Source organism: Lotus japonicus, chromosome 1 (assembly GCF_012489685.1).
Source record: "Lotus japonicus ecotype B-129 chromosome 1, LjGifu_v1.2".
Taxonomy (NCBI): domain Eukaryota; kingdom Viridiplantae; phylum Streptophyta; class Magnoliopsida; order Fabales; family Fabaceae; genus Lotus; species Lotus japonicus.
In genome coordinates this window covers 38,344,684-38,370,951 of record NC_080041.1, presented here as the reverse complement: position 1 = coordinate 38,370,951, position 26,268 = coordinate 38,344,684, and the positions used below count along the sequence as shown (strand labels likewise).

The 26,268-nt window shown below is 41.0% G+C and overlaps 2 protein-coding genes across 2 annotated transcripts; one reads left to right on the top strand and one right to left on the bottom strand.

Moving 5' to 3' along the window:
• Positions 1–821: 821 nt before the first annotated feature.
• Positions 822–13,645, bottom strand: LOC130735328 (formin-like protein 19). Its single transcript, XM_057587379.1, has 8 exons — positions 13,601–13,645; positions 13,324–13,395; positions 13,154–13,234; positions 13,022–13,072; positions 12,868–12,949; positions 12,537–12,631; positions 12,389–12,460; positions 822–1,239 (listed from the first exon to the last, which is right to left on the bottom strand). Exons 1-8 carry the CDS (start codon positions 13,643–13,645, stop codon positions 1,105–1,107), a joined length of 633 nt encoding a protein of 210 aa, XP_057443362.1. The 3' UTR covers positions 822–1,104.
• Positions 13,646–23,659: 10,014 nt separating this feature from the next.
• Positions 23,660–25,202, top strand: LOC130734639 (uncharacterized). Its single transcript, XM_057587148.1, has one exon. The coding sequence runs from the start codon at positions 23,817–23,819 to the stop codon at positions 24,861–24,863; it is 1,047 nt and encodes a 348-aa protein (XP_057443131.1). The 5' UTR covers positions 23,660–23,816; the 3' UTR covers positions 24,864–25,202.
• Positions 25,203–26,268: the final 1,066 nt, after the last annotated feature.

Here is a 26,268-nt window from a genome sequence, read left to right as displayed (position 1 = left end):
ACCCTACTGGGTTCTGCAAGTACTCGACAATTGGCTTTCTCCAATCATTGGGGGTTAGGTTATCAATAACCATAACGTCGAGATCCAAAGGGCTCAGCTTTTCTTTGATCTTAATTAACTCTTTCAATTTTAGTTTATCTATCATGTACCCAGAAGCAATCTGCGCCAATTCATTGGCTTCTTGGTTATCTATTCTAGGAACGTGACCTATTCCAACCTCGCTGAATTTAGCCAACAAGTTATTTGCTTTTACATAATATCTGGCTAAATTCTCGCTAACACACTTGTATTCTTTGGTGAGCTGCTTTACTACCAACTCAGAATCTCCTTTTACGACAACGTTCTTTGCTCCCAGAGCTAGCAAGATCTCGAGGCCTGATATTAACGCCTCATACTCAACTTCATTATTTGAGCAATTATCCTTGATTCTAAATTTGAATTTGGTGGGGATGCCCTGCGGGGACACTATGAACATTCCAATTTCAGTTCCATCTTTATGGTTAGAACCGTCGAAAAATAACTTCCAAGGCTGGATGCCTACGCAAGTTATGATTTCTTTAGGCAGAGTATGATCCGCCAAGAAATCAGCCACTGCTTGCCCCTTAATTGCTTTTAATGGGGCATAAGTTAGTGAATATTCGGTTAGGGCCAAAGCCCATTTACCAATTCGACTGTGCAAGATAGGTTTGGATAACATGTGCTTTATTATATTATAATGAGAAAAAACCATTACATCGATTGGCTTTACATAATATTTCAGCTTTACACAAGAGAAGTACAAGCATAAGCACAATTTCTCGATCATGGTGTATCGAGTTTCTGCGCCATTCAACACCCTACTTATGTAAAATATGGCCCTTTCGTTGCCATCTTCATCTTCTTGAGCCAGCATGCTTCCAATGGTTTCATCTGTGGCAGAGATATACAGCTTCATTGGCCTCCCTCTTACGGGCGATACCATCACAGGTGGGTTGGACAGGTACTCTTTGAGTTCATCAAATGCCTTTTGGTGCTCTGCTTCCCAGCGGAACACATCTTCCTTCTTCAGTCGAAGAAGCGAGGAAAATGACTTGGTCTTCTCGCTGAGGTTGGTAATGAATCTCCTCAGGAAGTTAATCTTCCCCAGTAACGATTGCAGTTGCTTTTTGCTGGTTGGTGGACTCGTATCGAGAATGGCTTTAGCTTTATTTTTGTTGATCTCAATGCCCTTTTTATGCACCACAAAACCCAAAAAATCACCTGCAATAACACCAAAGGCACATTTAAGGGGGTTCATTTTCAAGCCATATTTTCTCATCCTCTCAAAGGATTTCCTCAGATGCAATAAATGGTCATCCCTTGATGGGGATTTCACCACAATATCATCGATGTAAACCTGCATAAAAGTTTCAATAAAATCATGAAAAATGGTATTCATTACCCTTTGGTAGGTCGCGCCAGCGTTTTTCAACCCAAATGGCATGACCACCCACTCATATGTCCCCAAGGCACCAGGACATCGAAAAGCTGTCTTCGACACGTCCTCTTCCGCTATGAAGATTTGGTTGTAGCCTGAATAACCATCCAACAAGCTTAAGTATTCGTGACCAGCAGCTGAATCCACCATCATCTCGGCAATGGGCATGTGATACTCATCCTTTGGAGTGGCAGCGTTAAGATCTCGAAAGTCAATGCAAACTCTCATCTTTCCATTCTTCTTGATCACCGGGACCACGTTGGCTAACCAATCCACATATCGAGTTGTTCTGATAAATTTGCACTTAAGGAGCCTTTCGATTTCTTCCTTGATTTTTACCAACACATCTGGATGGAACCTCCTGGGTAATTGCTTGACTGGTTTCTTATCCTCCTTGATGGGTAACTGCAATTCCACCAGTTCGCGACTAAGTCCTGGCATTTCATCGTAATCCCAAGCGAAACAGTCTTTGAATTCTTTGAGTAATTTCACCATCCTATCCTTTAACTCCGGGTCAATGAGAGCGCTGATGTATGTTGGTTTCTTCTCTGAGCCATCACCCAAGTCCACTTCTTCCAAAGGGTCCTGTGCTTCCATTTTCTTGGAAACGTCGATCACTGGTTTCTCGAAACCCAATGGACTATCATCATAGATGCAATCTAGCCTCAAATTGCGGAGATCTTCGAATTCTTCGACGCCCTGCTCGTCTTCTTCCAAGCGCGTGTTATCCTTATTTGTTGTTGCCTCCTGCTGAAGTATCATCTCGACAGGCAGAATTGAGACATCAGCTTCATCAATAGCCATTTCTTTGGCCATTATCGCGGCCTCTAAAGCCGTCCTTACTCTATTTTCGGCTGCGTATGCCGAAATTCAAGCTATGCTCGAATTAATCATCTTTACCATTGTTTTGCCACTCAGTAGTGACATCTTTTTCTTCATCACTGTGCCATCCACTCATGGCATCAGGTTTGCAAGCTTCATTGAGGTTTAGCCCCCGAATGGGATCCAATGTCACTGAGTACTCTGAGTATGGACTGAAATATTGATTGGCCACTGTGTCCAAATGAGCAATTGTGGCTAAGCTCTTCTCGAAGTTCTTCTTGCCAACGTAGCCTGTCTCTACTAAATAGTAGCTTTGATCTGCTTGTACATTTTCGACGACCCCATCTGATTTCCAAATGGATATACGTTGGTGCAAAGTTGAGGGCACTGCCCCCACGCCATGAATCAATTCTCTCCCCAGCAGCAAATTGTAATTGGCCTTTGAAGGGACCACAATGAACAATGTGGAGCGGGCCACCGTTCCTACGGTTATATTCAGCATGATTGCCCCTAGGGAAGAACCCGTCTTTCCTTCATAATCAGAAAGTACCATATCATGGGGGATTAGATCTGCTTCAGTTTTGCCCAACTTCTTGAGCATAAACCTAGGCATCAGATTGATTGCAGCCCCTCCGTCGACAAGGACTTTGTTAACTCCTTTCTCCTCGACTTTAGCCCAAACAAATAGTGGCTTCAAATGGCTCTTCATCTGTTCGATTGGCCTCTGGAAAATAGCTCTCTCATCCTCGACAGACCCTTTTTGCATCACATAATAACACAAAGGGTTATCATCTGGCTCTTCCTCGACATAGTAGTCTTCCTCGCTTTCAGTAACCTCTGAGATTCTATCGAACTCTGCAGGTAAGATAGACACTATGCAAATGATGTTGAGGTCTTCTCCATCACTGTCATCGAAATCTTCGAGCATGTCTTCATCCTCATCTTCAGCAGCGTCTTTCCCCTTTTCCTTGGTTGGGTTTGGTGGCACGGTTGTTCCCTGTTTGATGGCGTGGTCAAGCTGATTGATAATCGACGCCACGCTAGGTTCATTGCTAGGATTGTTTTTTGGCTTTATGTCCCATAGTGAACGAAACTTGCCACCTCTATCCCTCTCAGCTTTCCTTTTCCTCAGGAAACGTCTAAACTGAGTTCTGGTCATTTGCTCAGGAGCATAGTAGTTCCCGGAGCCATAGGAGTAGCTTCGCGACACGCGAGAATTGTTGATGTAAGAAGATCCCTGACCTAAGTCGATTTTCTGCCACTTTTGGTGTTGTTTTGGCTTTGGAGGTGCTGGCCTGAACCATTGATGTTTTGGTAATCCAGCATCAAGGACGTCTTATGGTCATCGAGTTCCTGGTCTCTTTCAACCCACTCCTCGTGGGGATACTTTAGCCTTCTAGACACAGGCGCTTTCTTTTGATAGTGTTTTTTCATTTCAGAATCTTGGTAGGCTTTGGCTGCAGACTTGTCGAAGACTGCGCTGCATCGAGGGCACAGCATGACTTCTTTCTCACCATCTTTTCTCCGGGATAGAAATTCAACAAGAGTTTCTCCAGCCTTGGGGTAAACTTCATCCAAGCTCATCTCTTTCTCGATCTATGGTTCCTCGACTGCAGTGTTTCTCTCCTTTGCCTCCCCGAGTGTCAGACCCAGATCTAGCTTTTCAGAAATGTCGACCATGCAAATATGGAAAGGTTCCACATAGTTGGTCTCAGCCACCTGCAACAGATCAGAATCAATCTTCATTTGGCCTTTAGCTCTCTCATCATACTTGAGTCTCGCTGAATCCAATGCCCCCTGCACAAGATCCCTGAAACGAACACACTGTGAGGTCCAATGACCAAAAAAGTTGTGATACTTACAATATTTCTTCCCTTTCCTTTGTTCAGGAGAAGGAAGCTATTGGTCTTTAGGGACCACAAGCAAACCATCAGACACAAGTATATCATAAATTGCATCACATTTGGTCACATCAAAAGTATAAGTTTTCACAGCAGGAGTGGTATCCTTGGGGCTTTCTTCCCCAAGTTTGTTTTCATATGGTTTCAATGCTTTACAAACGTAAGGATCGCCTGGCTGGAGCTCAGCCAGATTGACATCATTTATGTCAACGTTTGCAGGGACTTCTCGATAAACACACGGATTTGGACACATTGGATCAGCGTCTATGTACGCTACTTTTTCCTTCTTTGGCCACTTAGTGGTCTTGGCCTTTTCTTCAGACTTTTCAGCCTTTAGTAATTCGATGTGCCTCACTCTGTCTGCGAGTAGGGACATATCTCGAATATACTGAGTATCAATTTTCTTTCTAATAGAATACTCTAGACCCCCAGCGGCTAAGACAACTAGCTCATGTTCAGGGACATGAGTGAAACATCGAGATTTAAGCATCCTAAACCTGTTTAGATAGTCATCAATGGACTCTGCTGTCTTCCTTTTGACACTAGCCAAATCCTTCAAACTCACCTTGCACTCTCCCCTAAAGAATTGTTCATGGAAAATTCTCTCCAATTGGGCCCATGTATGGACTGACCTTGGGGCGAGGGTGGTGAACCAGGTAAACACATTCTTAGTTAAAGAACTTGGGAAGTACTTCATTTTCAAATTTTCATTGATGGCTAAGTCCCCTGCTTCGATATGGTACCTGGCTATGTGCTCTACAGTAGACTCTCCTGAGTCCCCAGAGAACTTGGTGAACTTGGAGACCTTCCAGCCTCGAGGAAGTTCAGATTCGAGAACTTCTTCTGTAAAGGCCGATACAAAATGGGGTCTATTTGCGAAACCTACGTTGAAGCCATGTTGGTTCAACAATTGTTCCACTACCGCAGCAACATTTTGTTGCCCCCCAGCGTTCAGTTGTCGCATTCTTTCTAGCACACCATCAGCGTGCTCATCCCTGTTCACCATATACACATTTTGCAATGGTGGTTGCACTCCCTCATTTCCCCCAAACAAAAGGTTCGCCCCCAAATCTTGGTGTTGTGGCGCTTGATAGCGCACAGGAGCTGGGACATTATTAGGCAATGGGATTTGATTAATCCCTGGTGCCGGTTGGATTTCGACTGGTGCCCCCAGGGCTGTAGCCAAACGATCCATCTGATGTGCTAAATGCTGATTATTGGCATTATTATTTTGGAGCACGGGGTTAATTATTTCACCTATCTGTCGAGATAGCATGTTAACCTTCTCATGGTTGCTATCATCCACTTGCTGCCTAATGGCTGGAAGTGAACCAGAGTTCATACCTGTGGACAATTAAATTTGTGAACTGGGCCCAGGGGTAGGGCCAGGAGGACTAACTCGACTTCCTAAGTTCAGCATTGTCCCATTTGCCCCAAAGGGGGGTATACTAAATGGGGGAACATTCTCGGAGAATGTCGAATAGGTACCTTGTACGCCTTGCATCATAGATGCAGGCATACCAAAAGGCATGTCTCTCACGGGCAAAGAAACATTCTGCATAAATGAGGTTGGTGGCACGTTTACCACTCCCCTTGTCACCGTCGGGACAATTTGTGCCTGCACTGATGTAGACACAGGCATTTCTGCAACTGCAGAAATCACCACATTCTGGGTTGGCATAGTGGTGTCAGGCCCCATCCCAGTAGATACTTCTTCATTATTGTTAACGCTACTTCCCCCGAGACTGCTCTGATTGCCCACGTTAGACCCTTGGGGGGAGGTTCTTCCTCGATTGCTTGTCATACTTACAGTCTTACCACTTCTCAGGTGCATATAAAACGTAAATCACAAGCAAGACAAGTACCAGATAGCATGCAATAAACTAAACACGCAAAACGCTTATGTAAAACTTAGTTTTCACAAAAACGGTCCCACTGGGTGTGCCAATTTGTTTACGGTGGTTTTTGGTAAACAAATATCCTCTTAGTTCGACTAAAGGAAATTTAGAATTAGGGTCCTTTTGGGAAAACGTCTTGCCAAAGTGTTGTGTGTGAGTTGATATTTTCGACAACAATAACTGATTCAAAAGAAATTGGATTTCATTAAACGCGGATCAATTACATGAAGATCAAAGTGTAACAAAGTAAAAAGGGAACTGCAAGAAACGTAAATTTCGACACGAAATTAAATGACAGGACTAGCAAAATTAACAAGTAACGCGACGAGCTTAAATGCAGGAAAGATAAACATTTGGTTCTGCAACGTACTCCTCCATCATCACGTCTTGCTCCTTGAGTCTCATTGATGCGGACATTAGAGCTTTTTAGTGAATTTTTCAGAGTTGAGTTGGGAACCCCTTTTTTGACTTGAATTCTCCTATTTATAGAGCTCCATGTCCCGCGTGTTCTTAGCGGTTTTTCTCCTTCACTGGATAGGTTAGTGGGTCTGATTCCCCACGATCTGCTACTTGCCCCGGAAGTTCCCTGCGTCGTGGTGGAGATCGTGTTCTTCAACCGTTCCAACCGCCTATTAGCCACGTATTCAGCCATCGTGGTGAAAACCTGACTCGGTCAATGCTGCACGTGTTAAATATGCCCGTGTTTGTAGCAACAGTCACCACTGTCCCTTTGTCGAATTCGACCTCTTCTTTAACTTGGCGCATTTCACCTTTCTCTTTCAGTCCATTTTCGACTACCTTGTGTGCTTTGGGCCGAATGTTTTTTGGGCCAAAATATTGGGCCAACACATGATCTCCATTTTACCAATTTCAAAGCAGAAGTCCAACACACAACCCAACTAATCACGAATTAGTTGTCATTTTTGGGCAAATCAATGGGTGATTATTTGAAATGAGAATTCAAACTGAATTCTAAATCACATGGTACTTACTCTGTGTTTGGATGGAGTATTTGATTGAGGTAATGTATTTTAAGCGAGTATTTAAAGTGATTCAAAACAAAATAATCTGTTTGGCAATTAAATATACAGAATTTTGAAAATACTTGGATTTTAATAGAGATTTTATTATTATTCTTTGAAAAATAAAGAATAGAAAACTAAAGCACAATCACAGTGTTTCTTAAAATAAGAGTCTCTAAGTCAAGCTCGGGAACGCCTATGAAATGAGTCCCAAGATTATGCATATAACATTGACTCATTGAGAATCACAATAAATCTGAGGCTCTCAGGATCTTCAAGGGAAGAGACCATCTTGCATGATCCACCTCACATATAACATTTATATTTCCGATTGACAAGTTCTGATGGGATTAAGTGTTTTAGTGTTTGTATGGATGCATCTGTCAAGTGAACCATTATATTTACAATTTTGAATGACGAATGAGGAGAGAGATAGGATATTTGTGGTGGAGGGCCGGTGGAGAGACACTATACTAGAACGTGTACAAACAACGTTGTTTGTTGATGACATAGATGTTCATACCACGTATGGTCGGTTGCGGAGGCTGTTTGAAGATTTGGGGAGGGTGAAATGAGTTTTCTAAAAAAAAACAAAAGAAGTCTGGGAGGATATATATTTCAATTAAGATTTTTCCCATTATGCGTACAAGGAAGATGCAGGGAAAGCCATAGCCTGCACGGTGCATGGCTCAATGGGGCGACAACACATGTTCACAGGGCGCACTTTTCTCAATCAAATTGTGAGAGAAGGCTGGAGCAGATGGTTGGGAGTTCGATAGCAAGGCCAAGGACGTGTTGGGTGTGGAAGCAGAAGAAGGAACCGAGAAGAGAATGGAGATGAAAACAACAAACAGAGCCTAGTACGAATCATAATGTAGCTTTCAACTCAAATTCCGAAGCCCTTGGGAAGTTTAACAATCTAGGGGAGGCTTCCTTATGGGAGATTCTGGTAGCTTGCTACTACTGTGCTACCTCTATAATCTACTCCTAGCCCTAACAGACAGAAAATAAAAGAAGAAAGGATAAACTTGAAATATTTCTCATTAAATTCAACCACTCTGCAATACATCTTATTTAGGATATATTTCCATGGCTCATATCTGCCTTACACGTGTATGAATCTTAAGCTGAAGAATATTCTAGAATGCAACAAATATCTAAATGCAATCCCTCTTCCTAGTTGGACAAACGTAGTGCTTCATCCATGTGGGCTATGTGGTTGTCCTCTTGGGCCGGTTGGTATCAGAGATTGGTGGCCCAATATTGTTGGGCTACCATGGTCCGGGTCCTCAAGATCAGACTTGTCCTCAAGGCTGTGGGTTAAGAGGGTAGTTGATGCTGACGTGTCTGGAGTGGACGTGTGTGCAGAGACCTGCTGAGGTGTCGATGCATTAGGTGGGGGGGAGGGGGGTTATCAGGGATCACGTGAATTTCTGGTGAGCCTTGGGTGGAGTGTTCAGTGACCACGGGTTCCAATAAAGAAGGGTCCTGAAAAACTGATGTAGGATCACGCGCTTACCACTACGCCAAAACCAATTGGTGTTAGTGAGGGCGCAACGTTATTTCTTATAGCGTAGCAGACAGCGCCCCGTTTCGAATGCTACCTGCAGGCAGGATGCTGGCCCACCTGGACCCAACAATCCCCCCCCCAGCACCTGCCAGCCAAACTAGCTGCACAGCATGCCTTCCGTGGGATTCGAACACGGGACCTGGCTCTGATACCACTTGTAGGATCACGCGCTTACCACTACGCCAAAACCAATTGGTGTTAGTGAGGGCGCAACGTTATTTCTTATAGCGTAGCAGACAGCGCCCCGTTTCGAATGCTACCTGCAGGCAGGATGCTGGCCCACCTGGACCCAACAACTGAGGTTGGGTCTGTTGGAATTGGGGACTCATCCCAATCAGGTGTTGCACCATTGGTAGTGAATAGGGAAATTGGTGAAGGTGGCAAGGGCGGCTCCGTCGGGGCTACCATAGCTGCTGGGATGTCAACCAGTAAATCGCGAGCCAGCGCCGGTAGAGGAACGAAGTGAGTTGCCGGATCACCGTGAAATCGTTTCAGCAGGGAAACATGAAACACGTTATGCAGACGACTGGAAGAAGGCAACTCAAGTGCATAAGCGACGGTTCCCACGCGGCGGAGCACCTTGAAGGGTCCGTAGAAGCGTTTGGCTAATTTGTTACTTGTGCGCTTGGCCAAACTCTGCTGTCTGTAAGGTTGCAAACGCAACAGGACCTAGGAGTCCAGCTCGAAGTGAACATCCTTGCGGTGCTTGTTTCCGATGCTTCATGCGTTGTTGGGCTCGACTGAGGTTGGCATTGAGAGAGTTCATGATCGCCGTTCGTTGTTGCAGGGAGGCATCCAGCGATTCAATGGTTGTGCTACCGGGGACATAAGCCAGCATCGAGGGGGGTGTGCGACCATAAAGTGCTTGGAATGGGGTCGTACCCGAGGCGGAGTGGTAGCTGGTGTTGTACCACAATTCCGCAAGGTGTAGATAGCGGAACCATGAGCGGGGCTGCTCGCCGGAGAAACATCGTAGGTAAGTCTCGAGACTACGGTTAACCACTTCGGTTTGTCCGTCAGTTTCGGGGTGATACGCCGTGCTAAAGCGGAGCTTTGTGCCATAAACTCGAAAGAGGTCGCGCCAAAAGTGGCTGAGGAAAACTTTATCGCGGTCCGATACAATGGATTTGGGAATGCCATGAAGACGACACACCTCGATGGAGAAGCGATTTGCCAGGGATGTAGCGGTGAAGTGTGCTGGAAGTGCGACAAAATGGGTAAATTTAGTGAGGCGGTCAACAATCACCCATATCACCGAATGGCCTTGTGAAGGAGGGAGGCCGGTGATAAAATCCATTGAAAGGTCTTCCCAGACTTGAGTTGGAGCTTGCAACGGTTGGAGTAGGCCGCTTTTTTTGGAGCGGACATGTAAGACCCAGGATTTTAGAATTAAATAAATAATTAATTTCCAACTCACGCATAGGATTTTGTGTAAGCGCGAGGGGAACTTGACTTGTGTTTAATGTTTTGATTAGCGTTATGAAGAAGAAAGTTCAGGAAATGGTTAAGAATAGTTCTATAGTCGCTATAGTGTATAACACGAGTTTCATTCACTTCCGCCTTAGGGCGAAAACGTTAGTAAAGGGCTAATTTGCTTTCAAAGCACTGTAGAAACGATATTCAAAAATATTCAGAGGAATATAAGAATTTCTCTTATTCCTTTCCACGACAAGTGTTTCGACACGAAACCCTGGAATGTACGAATGATCGTTTTCGATTCTCGGAAGTTTGCCGAAACTGAATCCCTGATAGCTCAAGAACCTTAACGTAAACTGTCGATGAAGATTTTTTCTATTCGGAGCTTCAAATAAAGATTCCACACGCGCGCACCCATTTCTTTCGATGTTTCCAATCTTTCTTCAGAAGGAAGTTTTCTCTTCCGACATCGACTGCAAAAAGTAACTTTTCGGGTTAAATCGATTAACACCGTTAGCGAGTCGTTTGCTTAAATTCCAGGAAACCTGTTTCGAGTTCTGGAATTTTTTCGCCGGATTCTATCTTATAATTCACCGAGGAATGCACAGGAAAAATCGGAATCGCAAAATTTTCATTTTCCCGCGTTTTCCATCTCCTATAAATAGGAGAAAAACTCAAAAATCCTCACCATTCACCCATGGTGGCCGCGAGCTCAAGGGAGGAGAGGGAGAAGAAGATTTTCGTCGTTTCTTGCCTGATCGTCGCACTGAGAATTGCTATACGTAGGCCTCGAGGTACTGATGCTTTTCCTTACCTCTGATCGTAAATTCTGTCACTTTTCTCTATGTCTTTCTGTGCTCAAAGTTTTGAGCTTTTTGTAAAACTGTCCAAATAACTTGATTTCTCTGTCTAAACTTATTCCCTGCATGCCCAAGAGCATGTTTAGCGGATTACATTTCGCCGATTCTCGTCGAATCGCCGCAGAACTTCAATTCTGCTCAAAATACCCATTTTATGCTGAGGTTCCTCTTTTTGAATCAAAAACTCTCGACTGAGCTTAGAGTCGGTAGGATTAGTTGTCATAAACGTCGTGGGTATCGACCTCATCCAATTTATTTTTCAAAATTCCGAGCTAAAAATCTTGACCAAAATACCCCTGTTCTAGTTTTCGATCCGATAATTTTTCTGAGAGTTTCTCTGGCCTAGATATCGCCTAAGAATACCTAGGAATTGATTTAGATCGAAGAAAAAGTTCGGAAACCCTATTTTCTAAAGTGGCCGAAACCTGTTTGTTAGGGTACCGTGTCCAAAAATAATTTCTGGGTCTGTATGACCTAAGCCATTGCGTAGCTCTTTCAATTGTCAAAATTTTGGCGTTGGTTTCGTGTCATTCCAAGTTCTGTAGCTCGAGTTATGTGCATTTTAGCAAAAACACTTCTTATTGTCCATTCGTGCCCAAATGTCGAACTCTAAAGCTTCTTTTTGGGTTTTGTTTGTGTTATTAGTTTTATTGTTTCTTAGCGACTAAGCAATGGTACTTTGCTTAAGGTTTGGAACAAGTTGAGCTGAGGAAAGAGGCTTTGGAGCAAGCGGTGAGGTTTCACAACTGAAGAGGACGCCGGGGAACTTGCTGGGTTTGGGAGCTTTATTTTGGATTGGACTGGGATGTTGAGCTTGGATGGAGATATTGGCTAAGGTAAGGGTAACTCGGTTTTAGCGCGTCTTTGAGTCTTGCATGCTTTTATCGCACTGCATGTGTTTGAGATGAAGATGTTTAAATTTGATTGACATTTGATTATGACTGTTGTACTGAACTGGGAAAATATTTTCTGGAGGCTTCGGCCGTGTGAACTGATTGAGACGTGTGTCTCTGTTTTCTGGGGTTTCGGCTATTTTGTACACAGTTGACAAGGATTAATAGCCAAAATTAAAATTAAAATTAAAGTGGATATTTGTCAAAAGTCCAGAGTTAAAGGAGGTTAGCTTCATGTTAGACTTTTCCATTGGTCAATTGCAGTTCCAACTTCCAACCTTAATTTAATAGTCCAATTGCATCCCCACCCCCACCTCCTGCTTGATTTAATGGTAGTTATAACTATTGCAAAGAGTTTGTGTGCTTTTATGATGATTGAAACTTTGAAAGACAGGCTGGACCATTGCCAAATGTCATTAAAAATTTAAAACAGGGCAGAATGTCTTTTACAAATAAAGGGGAAAAGTGAAATTGGACCAATAAATCAGGACAACAGGGTGCAACTGACCTTTATTCTTTTGTATATAAAGCAATAAAATAAAATTGTTACCTTAGTGGCTGTTTCCAAGCTAACAAGGCCCAGGTGAAAATCAAGGAGTCCAGGAGACTTTTCGGCTAGGACCTGGAGTTCAAATGAAATAAAGGAGAAAGTTAATCCACCAAATAATATCTAAATTTATTGTAACTGAGACATGTACCTTGCAAAGATAATGCATCAGTGTCATTCTACTGTTAGAAGCACGAGTATCAGTGAGCTTTAAAAGACTTTCCAACTTGAATCCAACAGCAGATCCTGCACAAAGACGAAACTTTCATGTTATTTTCCCATTAGCAGGACATTTTACATTATATCAGATCTAGAAAACACAACTTTTGTTGCTAACACAGATGAAGGGCCAATAATGATCTAAATAATAAAATTAGAGAGAACTTGTTATCAAAAAAATTAGAGAGAACTAGCACAGTATATGTAATTTATAACCAGAAATGAATTAAGATGAAGACACTGCTGTCACGGAAAAGACATACCCCTTGCTGTTCCTTGATTTAATGTATTACCCAAATAAAGAATTTTCTTCATAATCTCCTTCAGTTTTAGCGAATTGCGGACCTATAGCCAGAGAGGATGCAGGTAAAATAAATACAAGCAACATAATCTTTATTAGATTCATAAGCAAAATACCTCTTCACAGGCAGAGTTCACCGTGTTTAAACTCCTCTTAAACTCTGTAATCTGCATAAAGTGGGATAACGATATGTTAAGCAAGAAATCAAATCCACAACAAGTTCAGAAAAATATTACAAACTGCCAAACCTGACAACCGTACTGAATCTTGAAAGCAAAAACTCTTAATTTTGATTCCACTCGAGGCACTTTCATCAGCTCCAAAAAATACTGAAACATAATTAATATATATAAGAATATACCTCCACATAGCAGTTCTTGAATTAACATAGACCAAAAGAATTTATCTATAATCCAACATCTAAGGATCTCTTTGAGTTCACATTTCGTTTAGCGAAATCAACATTTTTTTTCAATCCATTGAATGATGCCTTTAATATAAACAATAACCCAACCAAAATAAAAGATCAACTCCTAAAATAAAATATAAAATCCTAAAATAAACTAACCCCTAGACATTTAGAATCCTAACAAAACCCATATACGTTCTATGTGCTCATATTTTTCTGAGCTAGTATGCATAATTGAATTGATTTATGCTTGTTGGAAATATGAATAACATGTGGTTTGAATTACCCAAGTGGCAATGAGGAGGTGTGGTCCTATCATTGTCCCGTCCATTGTGACGCTAAGTGGCAATCAGGAGGTGTGGTCCTATGATTGTCCCGTCCTCTGAGACGCTAAGTGGCGATGAGGACGTGTGGTCCTATCATTGTCCCGCCTTGTGAGGCGTATAAGTGGCGGTCAGGTGATTGTGTTCACCTGGTTGTCCCGTCTTGTGTGACGTATATGCGGCGGTCAGGTGATTGTGTTCACCCGGTTGTCCTGCCTTGTGTGGCGCAATAAGTGGCGATGAGGTGGGTTTGACCCACGGGATTGTCCCGTCTTTTGAGACGCTAAAGTGGGGATGAGGTGGGTTTGTCCCACGTGATTGTCCCGTCTTGCGAGACGTTATTGTTTGATTGATATTGTTGAGGTTGTTGATATCTGATTTGATGTTGTATTGTTGAGGTTGTTGATATCTGATTTGATGTTATATTGTTGAGGTTGTCGATATCTGAATTGATATTATATTGTTGAGGTTGTGGATATCTGATTTGATGTTATATTGTTGATTTTATTGTTATCTGATTTAAACCTAGGGTGTTAAGTTGTGGATATCTGAATAAATATATGTTGTTAAGTTGTTGATATCTGAGTTAAAACCATATCGTTGATTTTGCTGATATGCTGATATATGATTTCATTTCATGTTGGTAGATATATGGTGTTATCTATCTTGTATTAAGTTGCTAGCTTATGTGCCATGTTACGCACTTAAACTTTGATAGCATGTTTTTCTCTTTTATACGTGGTAATTGCATGGAGTTAACCCTTTTCTGTTTGTTATTTGTTGTTTGGGCGCTTAACGCTATTAGGCGATGGAGAATCTTCGAAGGAGCTTAACCTTTGTGTGAGTAGCGATGAGGACTTGAAGGACAGTGGAGTACTCGACGAGTAGAGTCGGGTTTAAGGCTAGAGCCTTGGGTTAGAGAGCTTACCGTTATTGGTTTAAGCTTGCATAAAGATTTTAGGAATTTATATTTGAGGTTTCGGGTAGGTTCCGATGCATTGCTTTCCTGCGGTTCCCCGATGTGGAGATCGTAGGGAGTATGTCGGATTCATGGTGTCATTGCATAATAGGTTTTTTTGTTGAGTTGTTTCTATTGGTTAGGTTTTGTAGTTGGGAGTATGCATGACATGTTTTGGAAATACATTTGAAAAGAAAAAAAAATATACTCGTGTTTATACATCCGTTTGGAAAACATTGCATATTTATTTTATCAGATTGTTACCGTAACCCCTGAAATTCGGGGCGTTACAGGACATATTTGTTGTACTGACATTCTAGGCAAGACTTGATGAATGCTTGGGTGTCGAAGTGAATTTCGGGCCAGTTGAATGAAGACCGGATGCGAGCCAAGGTTGGCTTGAGACCGGAGTGGTCAGCTGCCGGAGTGGAGTGGTATTCCGATATGATCCTGCGGCGAAGGTCCTCTATCTCAGGTATGTAAAGGCTCGTAGAGAAATAGAGTAACCCATGTTTGAGTTCAAAATCAGCGGAGTGTTCCTTCTCCTTGACTAAGTAAAGTCCTGCTTCTGTTGTGTAAAACAAACGAAGCTGGTCCAGTATAGAGGGCACGGGAGAGGAGATTATCGCCAGGATGGGAGGGTCAGGATGGTGAAACCTGGAAAGGGCGTCGACGACGCGGTTGTCAGCTCCTGGTTTGTAGTGGATTTTGTATTCAAAACTGATGAGTTTTGTAGCCCATTTGACCTATTCAGGGGTCTGAAAGGTTTGAGACATGAGGTGCTTCAGACTTTGTTGATCCGTGTATATCCTGAACTTGTGCCCAATGAGATATTGTCTCCACTTTTTGACGGCCTCCGTTACCGCGTACATCTGCCGCACATAAGTCGTTTGATTTTGCATTTGCAATGTCAATTTTTTACTGAAGGAGAAGATAGGGTGCCCATGCTGAGATAGAACTGCTCTGATTGCAAGGCCAGAAGCATCGGTTTCAATATCAAAGATTTCAGCAAAATCCGGTAAAACCAACAATGGCGCGGACGTAATCAGTTTCTTCAATTGAGAGAAGGAAGCTTCAGCGGCCTCGGTCCAAGTAACTTTTTCTGGTTTACCGTGCCCGCTGAGCTTGAGTAAATCGGTAAGGCTAGAGGCGTGCGCGGCATAATTCTGAATGAACCTGCGGTAGAACCCGGTAAGCCCCAAAAAACCGCGAAGGTCAGTGAGTGAACGGGGAGCTTGCCAATCGAGTATTGCTTGGACTTTGGCTGGGTCAGGAGCAACGCCGGTTGCCGAGATAACATGCCCCAAGTAACTGATGGAGGTGACACCGAAGGTGCACTTGGTCAGTTTGGCGTAGAATTTATGGGCAAGCAGTACATCCAATACCGATTTGAGATGTTCCAAGTGAGACTGAAACGTGGGGCTATAGATGAGGATGTCGTCAAAGAAGACTAAGACAAACCGTCTCAAGAAGGGACGTAGGAGATCATTCATGGCGGCTTGGAAGGTGGAGGGAGCGTTAGTAAGGCCAAACGACATTACTAAGAACTCGTAATGACCATCCACCGTCCAAAAGGCGGTTTTGTGTGTATCTTCTTTGGCCAATCTGATTTGGTGAAATCCCGACCGCAAATCCAATTTGGAGAAATAAGTAGCACCACCTTGCTCATCAAGAAGCTCGTCGATTGTAGGAATAGGGAACCGGTCCTTGATTGTGATTGAGTTGAGGCTCCTATAATCAACACAAAAACACCATGAACCATCCTTCTTGCGGATAAGCAAGACTAGAGAAGAGTAGGGGCTTGTGCTGGGGATTACTATGCCTTCTTGGAGCATATCCGTGAGGATAGTTTCCATGGCCTCCTTTTGTGAGTGTGGGTAACGGTATGGGCGAACGTTGACCGGTGGGGCATTGGGTAAGAGGGTGATCTTGTGGTCGTGCGGTCGTGGAGGTGGTAGGCCGTGAGGTGGTTCAAAGACTGATGCAAATAAGTGTAGTAAGGACCAGAGGTTGGGATCCATATCCTCATGTGGGGTGGTAAGGTTGTCTAGGGTGAGGCATATAGGAGGGTTGGTGGGAGTATGAGAATGGAGGAAGGTAATTGCATGAAATTTTGCAATGGCATCTGTGTGCATGAGCCGGAGGAATTGGTGATAGGAGGTGGCGGTGGGGGGAAGCAATGGTTGCCCTGTGAGTGTGCAGGTGGACCCATTGACCTGGAAGGACATGGATGGGATACTGAAGTCTGAAATGATTTTCCCCAATGTGCACAACCACTTAACCCCGAGGACAATATCTGCACCCTGGATGTCCAGCAGGTAAAAGGGGATATTAAAGCGATGACCCTCCATGTAGACCTCGGTATTTGGGCAAATCCCACTGCAAGTAATGTGTTGACCGTTATCAACCATCACAGGAAAGCTGTTGATGTGTTCCATTGGAAGATGGAGAAAAGTGGCCAACCTTGGAGGCATAACATTATGCGAACTTCCAGTATCGATCAAAATAACAATTGAGTGACCCAAAACTGATCCAAGGAATTTGAGGGTTTTTGGGGAAGGTTTACCTTGGAGTGCTTGGTCAGAGAGCTGGAAGTGAATGATGTCGTGGGATTGAGGTGTTGTTGGGGAAGCTTGGATGTCCTCCTCGACGGCAGGAGTAGCATCTGTGGGCGCGGGAGGGTCGAGGAGATCATCAGCCAACATGAGAAGAAATAGTTTTGGCTGGCATTTGTGCCCCAGAATGAACTTCTCATCACAGTTATAGCAGACGCCGAGGGCTCTGCGTTCTTGCATTTGTGCAGAGGAAAGTCGCTTAATGGGTAGGGTGGAGCTGGGTGTGGGACGACCTAGTGGGGTGGAGGTCGAGGCCACGGGACGGGGTGTGGTACTGGTAGTGGAGTGGTTGGTGTGGGTGGGTTGAGGTGAGGAAAAGTGTGGTGGGGTAGAGAGGTTTGGGCGAGGAAATTTGTGACTGTAGAGTTTAGGGGTGGTGTGCTTGGCTTCAATCTGTTTAGCTAACCCTATGGCCTGCGATACCGAGTAGGGTTTAAGGATGGCCAGCTCCTGTTTGATCGCCGGTTGCAGACCGGAGACAAAGCAATCCATCATTGCTTCCGGGGAAAGACCGACGACCTGGTTTGAGATCTTTTCAAACCGAGTCTGGTATTCCGCCACCGTGGAGGTCTGGTGGAGTTTGAACAGCTCCTGTTGATGGTTCTCGTAGGAGGAAGGTCCGAAGCGGACTGCAAGCGCTCGGGTGAAAGACTCCCAGGAGGATAGTTGGTAGTTATTATGCATCCATCGGTACCAGCTTAAGGCATCACCTTGAAGGTAGAAGGAGATAAGTTCCAGACGTTGAGCTCGGGTGTTTGGTACAGTTGGAAAAACTGCTCAGCATGGAAGAGCCATTCCAATGGGTTGGAACCATCAAATGGGTTAAGCTGGAGTTTGAGGTTTTTGTGTAAAGTTTGTGGGTTGGTGAGGGGTGGTTAGCCGTAGCCGTGAGGAGGGGGAAAGAATCCAGGTTGTGGTAGGAAAAATCTTTGGTTTATAGGTGGGGGAGGGGGTGGCGGTGGAAGGGGAGGAGAAAGGAACGCTGAAGAGAGTTGGGGGGTGTGTAAAGGGTGTGTGTGGTTTGGTTGAGGGGTGTTGAAGGGTGGAGGTGGGGGTGGTGGTGGTGGTGGTGGTGGTGGTGGTGGTGGGGGGGGGGGGGGGGTTATGCAGATGCAAGTTGGAAACTCTGTGGAAAAGACCATCCATGGCGGTAGCCATGTCTGCCTGTAGGGAGGAAGCGATGGATGTGAGTTTGCCGTCAATGGCGGCGAGGATCTCAGGAGACAAGGATGACTAGTCGGAAGGCATTGAGGACACAAATGAAAGCACCAATTGGTAGCTTGCTACTACTGTGCTACCTCTATAATCTACTCCTAGCCCTAACAGACAGAAAATAAAAGAAGAAAGGATAAGCTTGAAATATTTCTCATTGGGTTCAACCACTCTGCAGTACATCTTATTTAGGATATATTTCCATGGCTCATATCTGCCTTACACGTGTATGAATCTTAAGCTGCAGAATATTCTAGAATGCAACAAATATCTAAATGCAATCCCTCTTCCTAGTTGAGAAAACGTAGTGCTTCATCCATGTGGGCTCTGTGGTTGTCCTCTTGGGCCGGTTGGTATCAGAGATTGGTGGCCCAATAGTGTTGGGGCTACCAGATTCGTAGCATGGGGTACATCCGTTCCTTCCTAGATAATCATGGTTTAAACACGGTCAAGATAAAGCCTTTAGGGGGCAGAGAAGTCATCCTGGAGTTTGATAGCAAGGATGGTATGGTGCAAATTCTCAATGAGGGACATGATTTTCTGCAAGAGATGCTCCAGTTTATAAAACCATGTACCATTTCATTAGTGTCCCGGGGTCACTTGATTTGGATACTATTGAAAAATGTCCCATTAGCAGCATGATGTTTTGAATTTTTCGACATGGCTGGAGATTCAACAAAAAATTTAATTTATGAATTTATTAAACATCGAATGTATTTATAACCTAATAATTATAAAAATGAAAAGTGTTAATTTGAATTGTTGAAAAATTAAAATAGAATAAAGTAATTAATAATACTTATTTTTTCTGAAAGAATTAATAATACTTATTAACTTCAAGTCAGTTTCAAAAGAAAAAACTTCAAGTCCACTTTACAGTATGTATAGATAGGTATAGTGATGTTCTAACAAAATAAAAGTTTAATTGCACTTTTGGTCCCCCAACTTTGGCCTTCCTGCGAAAATCGTCTCCAAACTTCAAAATTAGCAAAAAAACGTCCCTAACGTTTATACCCGGTTGCAAAATTGGTTTTTCGTCCACTTCCGTCCAAAATCTAACTGAAAATGATGACATGGCATTTCTAAATTAATTTTAACTGAAAAAAATAATTTTTTAATTAAATAACATTTAATCAGTTGCATTTTTAGCCCCCCACTCTATAACCACCACTCCTTTTCCTCTCCTCATTCCTCAATTTCTCCATCTTCATCAATACAAACCCAGAAAATTTATAACTACTAAAATTAAAATCATCCCGTTTCCATTTTCATCAATTATTGTTAATCTTCATCAAACCCCCCTCCCTGCAGCACCACCACCGCCAACCCCCTCACCCAACACCACCAAATTTTGAGGATGAAGGTGATGAAAATGTTAGGGAAATTAACAAAATTAATCATAATCTAATTAAGAAACCCAAATATGTTTCACATGTGGCCTATTCTTTGATGAGTGTAGAGTGTATAGACAGATATGCTTCATATGTTTCTATGTTGCCTATTCTTTGAGTACAAAAACACGTAAATTACAGTGAAATAGATGAATGGGCCATGTAATGATTTGAAATTTCTAATGATAATTCCTGCTTCGTTAAACTTCAGGGGCATGATCTTTCATGTTTGCGAGAGCTTATATTGGAATCCCAAAAATCTGAATCAAAGAATAACCCAGAACTTCAGGGATATGAATAAAAAAACCCATTTTTGAATCCCAAAAATCCAGATCTGAACCCCAAAAAACCCAGATCTGAAATCGAAGAACCCAGTAACTTAATCGAACTTTTGTATTGCCATTTTTTTATTATCATCTTCCAGAACCATAAACCCATAATAACCCAGAACCTCAACCCCAGCCCACATCGAAAACCCATAACCCAGAAAATTAAAGAACACAGACCCAGATCTCAAACAGGAAATGAAACGAAGAAGATGAACATTGAAGATGGTGAAGGAAGGCTTGGTAATGGAGTCTGTTGGTGGTGGTGGTTGTTGGGGTTGGGGGTGGTGAAGAAGAAGAGAGGATGGAGAAGAAAGGAGATGAAATTTAGGGAAGAAAAGTAAAGAAAAGAAGAAGAAACAAAAGGTGTGGATGCTTAGGGACGGGAATGCACATGCAAATAAAAAATTGTGACCGATTATCTCCGTCACTAGTCTTAAAAATTAAAAAAATCTATTTCTTAATTAAATTATTAATGCTTTTTAAATTAAAATATTATTAAATAATACCACGTCAACAATCTGTTAGATTTTGGACGGAAGTTGGACGGAAAACCAATTTTGCAACCGGGTGTAAACGTTAGGGGTGTTTTTTGCTAGTTTTGAAGTTTGGGGATAATTTTCGCAGGAAGACCAAAGTTGGGGGACCAAAAGTGCAATTAAGCTCAAAATAAAAGATAGATATGGACATATGGTGATGTACTACCCAATAAAATGTATGATTAAATGACAGACACATGATAAGTTTATCGACTTTTTTGTGTGCTCGAAGAGATAATTTAACATGTTGGGTGATCCCCACTTTTACGTCAAAAAGTTATTCCATAAAAAAAATTAATATCCCCCTTATTTTATTCTAGTTATCGACACGGTAAGGTTTGCAGAAAATTAAAAATCCTCAAAATCTCGATCGGAATTCAATGGAATTGAATATATAAATAGCACGAAATTTTGTTTGAAACTCAGACAAATTTTAGTATTGACATTTTCACTAAGATTAGTCTTTGCTAGTTTGCTTGAATTTAAATTTCTTAATTACATTTTTCGTCCTCCTAATAGAGTGTTTGTGAGATTTTAGTTCTCTTCAATTAATTCTTTTTCTTAATTTTATACCCCAATAACAATTTTTTTTTGAAATGAATCAACAAACTTAGTTTTCTGTTAATTTTTTATCCAAAAATTAACGGTGTTCAATAGTGTGGGAAATTGAATTTATTTTGAGGCCACATGGATAATTGTGAACACTAATTTTGTCCTACCTTATTTTATCAAATAATAATCATAACTATAGTAATAATGTTTTAAAAACTCGTAATATGATAAAGGTTCAAATGGTAAAAACTAATTCAAATGTTACAAGTAATAATAATCAGAATAATTTAAATAATAGGTAAATATAATAAATAGGTTAGGAAATAATATATGAGAAATTCGGTAGCAATTACAAAAGATTTGAAAACAAAATGATGTTTGTAGAAAATGATAGATTAGGAATTTTTTTTGACGGGGATAGATTAGGAAATCACATGGAAGAAAATTTGGAAATTAATCATGAGGATTCTAAAAAAATAAAACAAGAAACATTTCAAAGAATAGTGTAGTACTCTAGGAAATAATATTAATTGGAGATATGAAATTATTTGGTCGATGGATCTAGTCTTCTTTTAGTAAAATTTAATTTAATTTAAAGATGGAAACAATCAAATGGAGGCAACAAATCGATGGTAAATCAAGATCATTTCAGGATTAGTGAGCAAGAAACCGCTATAAATAGATGAGAGTCATGTTCAAAGAAAGAGAAAAAACAGTTGAGTGATCGAGTTGTGATTCCGTCAATCACAATTCCAACAAGAGTGTGAGAGTGTGTTCGGTTTCAGTCGCGTGGAAAGCGTGGGGGAGAAGGATTAGTGCGGTCACATTCAACAGGTTAGCCTCAACTTTACTTTCGCTTCCCCTTAGCCCTCTGATTTGCTTCTTCTCTGTATGTGTAAGATAATTTTTTGTTTTTGGTCAAAGCCTATGATCACTTTGTTTAATCCCTTTGGAAAACAGATAACCTTTTTTTTATACCGAAGCAAATTAATTTTACATATCATCGTCTCGTCATCAAACACCATAGTTATTAGATGGAAAATTAACAGAATGGTGAATTTAGTTTAAGCGAAAAAAAATTAGGAGGATCGAGAGTGTAAATAAGCCTATGTATTTTCACTTTTTTATACTAGAAAAAAGAAGTCCCAATCCCCCAACCTTCTCCCATGCTTTTTTATTTTGTATTTTATCACTTAATAAAAGATTATATTTCAGTTAGAATGCCACCAAATGTGTGGACATCTCACCAAGTGAAGCAAGTAGAACATACAAGGAAGATAAGGCGTTGTCTATTTTGACTAATATTCCCATTATATTATACTAGAACCAAATCATTTCAAATTAAGATAGTTAGATAAGATCACACCCCCAATTGAAAACTCCCTAACTAATAAACCAGGTCAACCTATACTTTCATACATCACCAACTGAATGATACTTGCACCAGAAATAAAGAATATCAAATTGTTTCTCCGTCATTGGCTACTAATATCTCCATTACATATTAGAACTCAACTTCTACACTGAGCCCACATCCATTAATATTGTTTAAGATGTGTATGAGTTTCATTTGATTTAAATAGAAAACGATGGGTGAGCACTGTTTTGCAATTTCCAAGTCATGAGCGATTGCGACAAATTGCAGAATTTAAAAATAATAAACTCTGTAATTTACCGTAATTAGAAACTACCACAAATTACAGGTATTATTGGGTGTTCAAACAGAAATAATGTCCACCAATTGTGACTTGATTTAGAATTGCAGATTTAAAATTGATGGTTAGGATTTGTTGATTTCATATTATGTTGAAGGTTCCTTTTTCTAATAAATTTTATGGAAGTAGAAGGAAAACCATTTTCATATACTTTTTTGTGTGCTATATGCTATTTTGTCTTGCAAGCTACGCTTTATATTATGAAGACTCAGATTAAATTATGTTTTTCCTTCTTTATCAAGGTGTTGTTGTTCTTTTGATTTTGCACTCATCACTCATGCTTTGATTTTTTCTAAAATTATAAAATGACACTTAAATTTCACGGGAAATAGGGCCGAAAGTGAATGATTCCATAGTCATTAGTTAAAGGATTCTAGCCAGCAATAATAAGCTCCTACATGACATGATGTGCATTTTAAGCAAGGAAACATTTCATAATCAAGACAAAAACCAAAAGCCTGTCACACCAAACCACTGATTGCTAATATATCATGTTAGTAGATACCGATGATTATGTGTAACATCACCGAACTTTCATCTTAATTCGTAAAAAAAGTTTCATTTACTTTTTATAAGTCTATAACGTGCATTCATTTGTATTAGTATGAACAAATATTCAAATATATGGTAAGCTTCAATGTGTCAAAAATAATTCTTTAGTAAGTTTAACATCCCAAGCTACTCCACCTTGGCAATAGTTAGTTTATTCTTGTTGGCCTATCTATTCCATTTAAACACCAACCCCTTAAAACTCTCCAACCTAACCTTCCAAAAATCAAGAACAAACCCATAAGAAAATGCTGGGTAGAAAAGGAAACACCAACACCTCATACACTTGTGTGCTATAGAGTCCCCATCATTGAGAATTGAGATGTCAGACTCTAACTTCATCACTCTCTATCTGCAGGAAAAAAAAAGATCACTTCCAATGGATGGTTCAGGCAAGACTCTCAGAAGATCAATCCACTGTTTTCTTCAAAACTACCATTATTTCACCTCAACAGCAGCTTTCCTAGCCTTTCCTTTCTCAGCATCAATACTCCTGTCACAAGCTTTAGTTCCTACCTCTTCCTCTCTCCTACCTCAAATATACAATCACCTTAGAATTCTCTTTGATGCTGCAGGCTTTCCCTCCTCATCACAATTGTTTACCCGCAAGGTTTCTCAAACAATCACTTCCTCAATCTTCACCCTTCCACTCACCCTCACCTTTTTCCTCATTGCAAAAGCATCTACAATTCTGGCTCTGAATCACCACAGACAAAATTTATTACCACCTTCCTTCAATTGCCTAATACACCATTACAAGCCAATTCTCCACACCTATATTCACAACTCTTTCTTGATTCTCTCTGCTAATGCATCTTCTTTTTGCCTCTTTTTTCTATCATTGACCTTTGCTGAAGGGCTAGGATACTCTTCCCCAAGCTGCACACTTTTTCTCTCAGCTGCAACTGCAGTTGTTTCTTCTGTGATCCTTGCCACTGCACTTGTGATTTGCAACATGGCACTTATCATATCTGGCATGGAGGGACATGGTGGCTACATGGCAATTCTGAAAGCATGTGTTCTTCTAAGAGGAAACACATCAAAGGCTTTGTTCTTGGCTCTGCCTGGGAATTTAGCCCTGGCTGCTATTGAAGCATTGTTCCAATTCCGAGTTGTAAGAGCCTATCACAATGTTGGGAATTCAATCAATTCATGGCCTTTTATGGCATTAGAGGGAATTTTCATTGCTTATTTGTACTCAATTTCCATCATCATTGACACAATTGTGAGCTGCATGTTTTACAAAAGTTGCAACATGGGGTCGTTGGTTGATCAAGAAGACATGCATTTTTCGAGGATTGAATTGGCGGAGGAGCAGAATTATGAACTTGGGATTCAAGAACTTTCAAGAACTATATACCTTGAGTAAGCTAAGGTAGCATGTTGCTATCATTAATTTGATCAAGGTACATGTGTTTCACAAAAGAGAAGGTGGTGATCATTTTAAACTATAGTATATAGTAGGTATTGGAAAAGTTCATTCATATTTTGCTTGAATCAAATCGAGCAATTTCCAAAGGCATAAATTTAGGAAACTCAGCTCAGAAATGTGCAAAAACATGGAGCTAGAGATTAGTTTAACATTTTTAAGTTAATGTCTTTATTTTTTGTTCTTAAACTCTGTCCCTTTTTTTTTCATTTCATCACGTTACGTTGTTAATTGATTGGCAATCTATTAATGTGTGAAAAATACAAAGGTTTCTGTTTATTTCCTTGCACTATGGAACTTGTAGTAAGGCGGAAAAAAAGTTTTTGTTTTTTGTATCTGAATGTTGATGTTTCCTTTTAGCATAATTTCTTTCTCCAGTGAAAGACAAACTTGTGGCAAAGTGATTGGTTTACTGTTGCTTCAAGGCAAAAACTGGGGGTTCATTTTTCTCACCCCATACATTTGAACTGAATCCTGAGATCCAAAAATAAGAATTTACTTGAATCCTATATATGGTTGGAAAAGTTGGTTTTTTTCTTTCAATAATGCAATTCTTTTTATTACTAAAACCAGGTAAAACAAATTGCCACCTTAGGTAGTTCTAGCCATATGGGATGGTGATATAGCTGCAGCGTGCAATTCGCTTGAACTGAAAAGAATTAAGAGAATTATGCATATAATATAAGTCACATTAATCACGTCAAGTCTGGTCCTATCTGCTTTTCTCTTCAAATTAGGCCATTTTTAACTAAATATAATTTTCAGTTAGATTTTGGACGGAAAACCAATTTTGCAACCGGGTGTAAGCTTCAAGGCCGTTTTTTTGCTAATTTTAAAGTTTGAGGACAATTTTCACAGGAAGGTCAAAGTTGGGGGACCAAAAGTACAATTAAGCCATCAAAATACTATCCAAATATATAGTGGAAAAACAGAAATACCATGATGAGAAAATTGAAGGAAATTAATTGCGTAAATATTATTGAGCAAAGGTATCGGTCAAAACAAGTGTTACTAGGTTACAAGTCAATTAGGTATTAAAGGTAATAAATGCAAAACCCAATTACATGCTTATTACAGTAAATTTTGGATCCAACTAAAAAGATTAAACTAACATTTCTGGTATTTAATTTCCATAATAAATACTTAAATAGCTTCGAAAAATTAAATTTCAGTATATCAAAGGAGAAGGCTTCGCCTCACCTTCACGAAATAGTTCCGGTGAGCCTAAGGGAGATTGAGCGGTACTTTAGAGGATGGTGGGGTAAGTAAAAATGGTGGAGGGAAAAGTAAATCCACAAATTTTTTGCATGAAGAGTTTTGCATAAGTTCAAGCTTCATAGTTCCC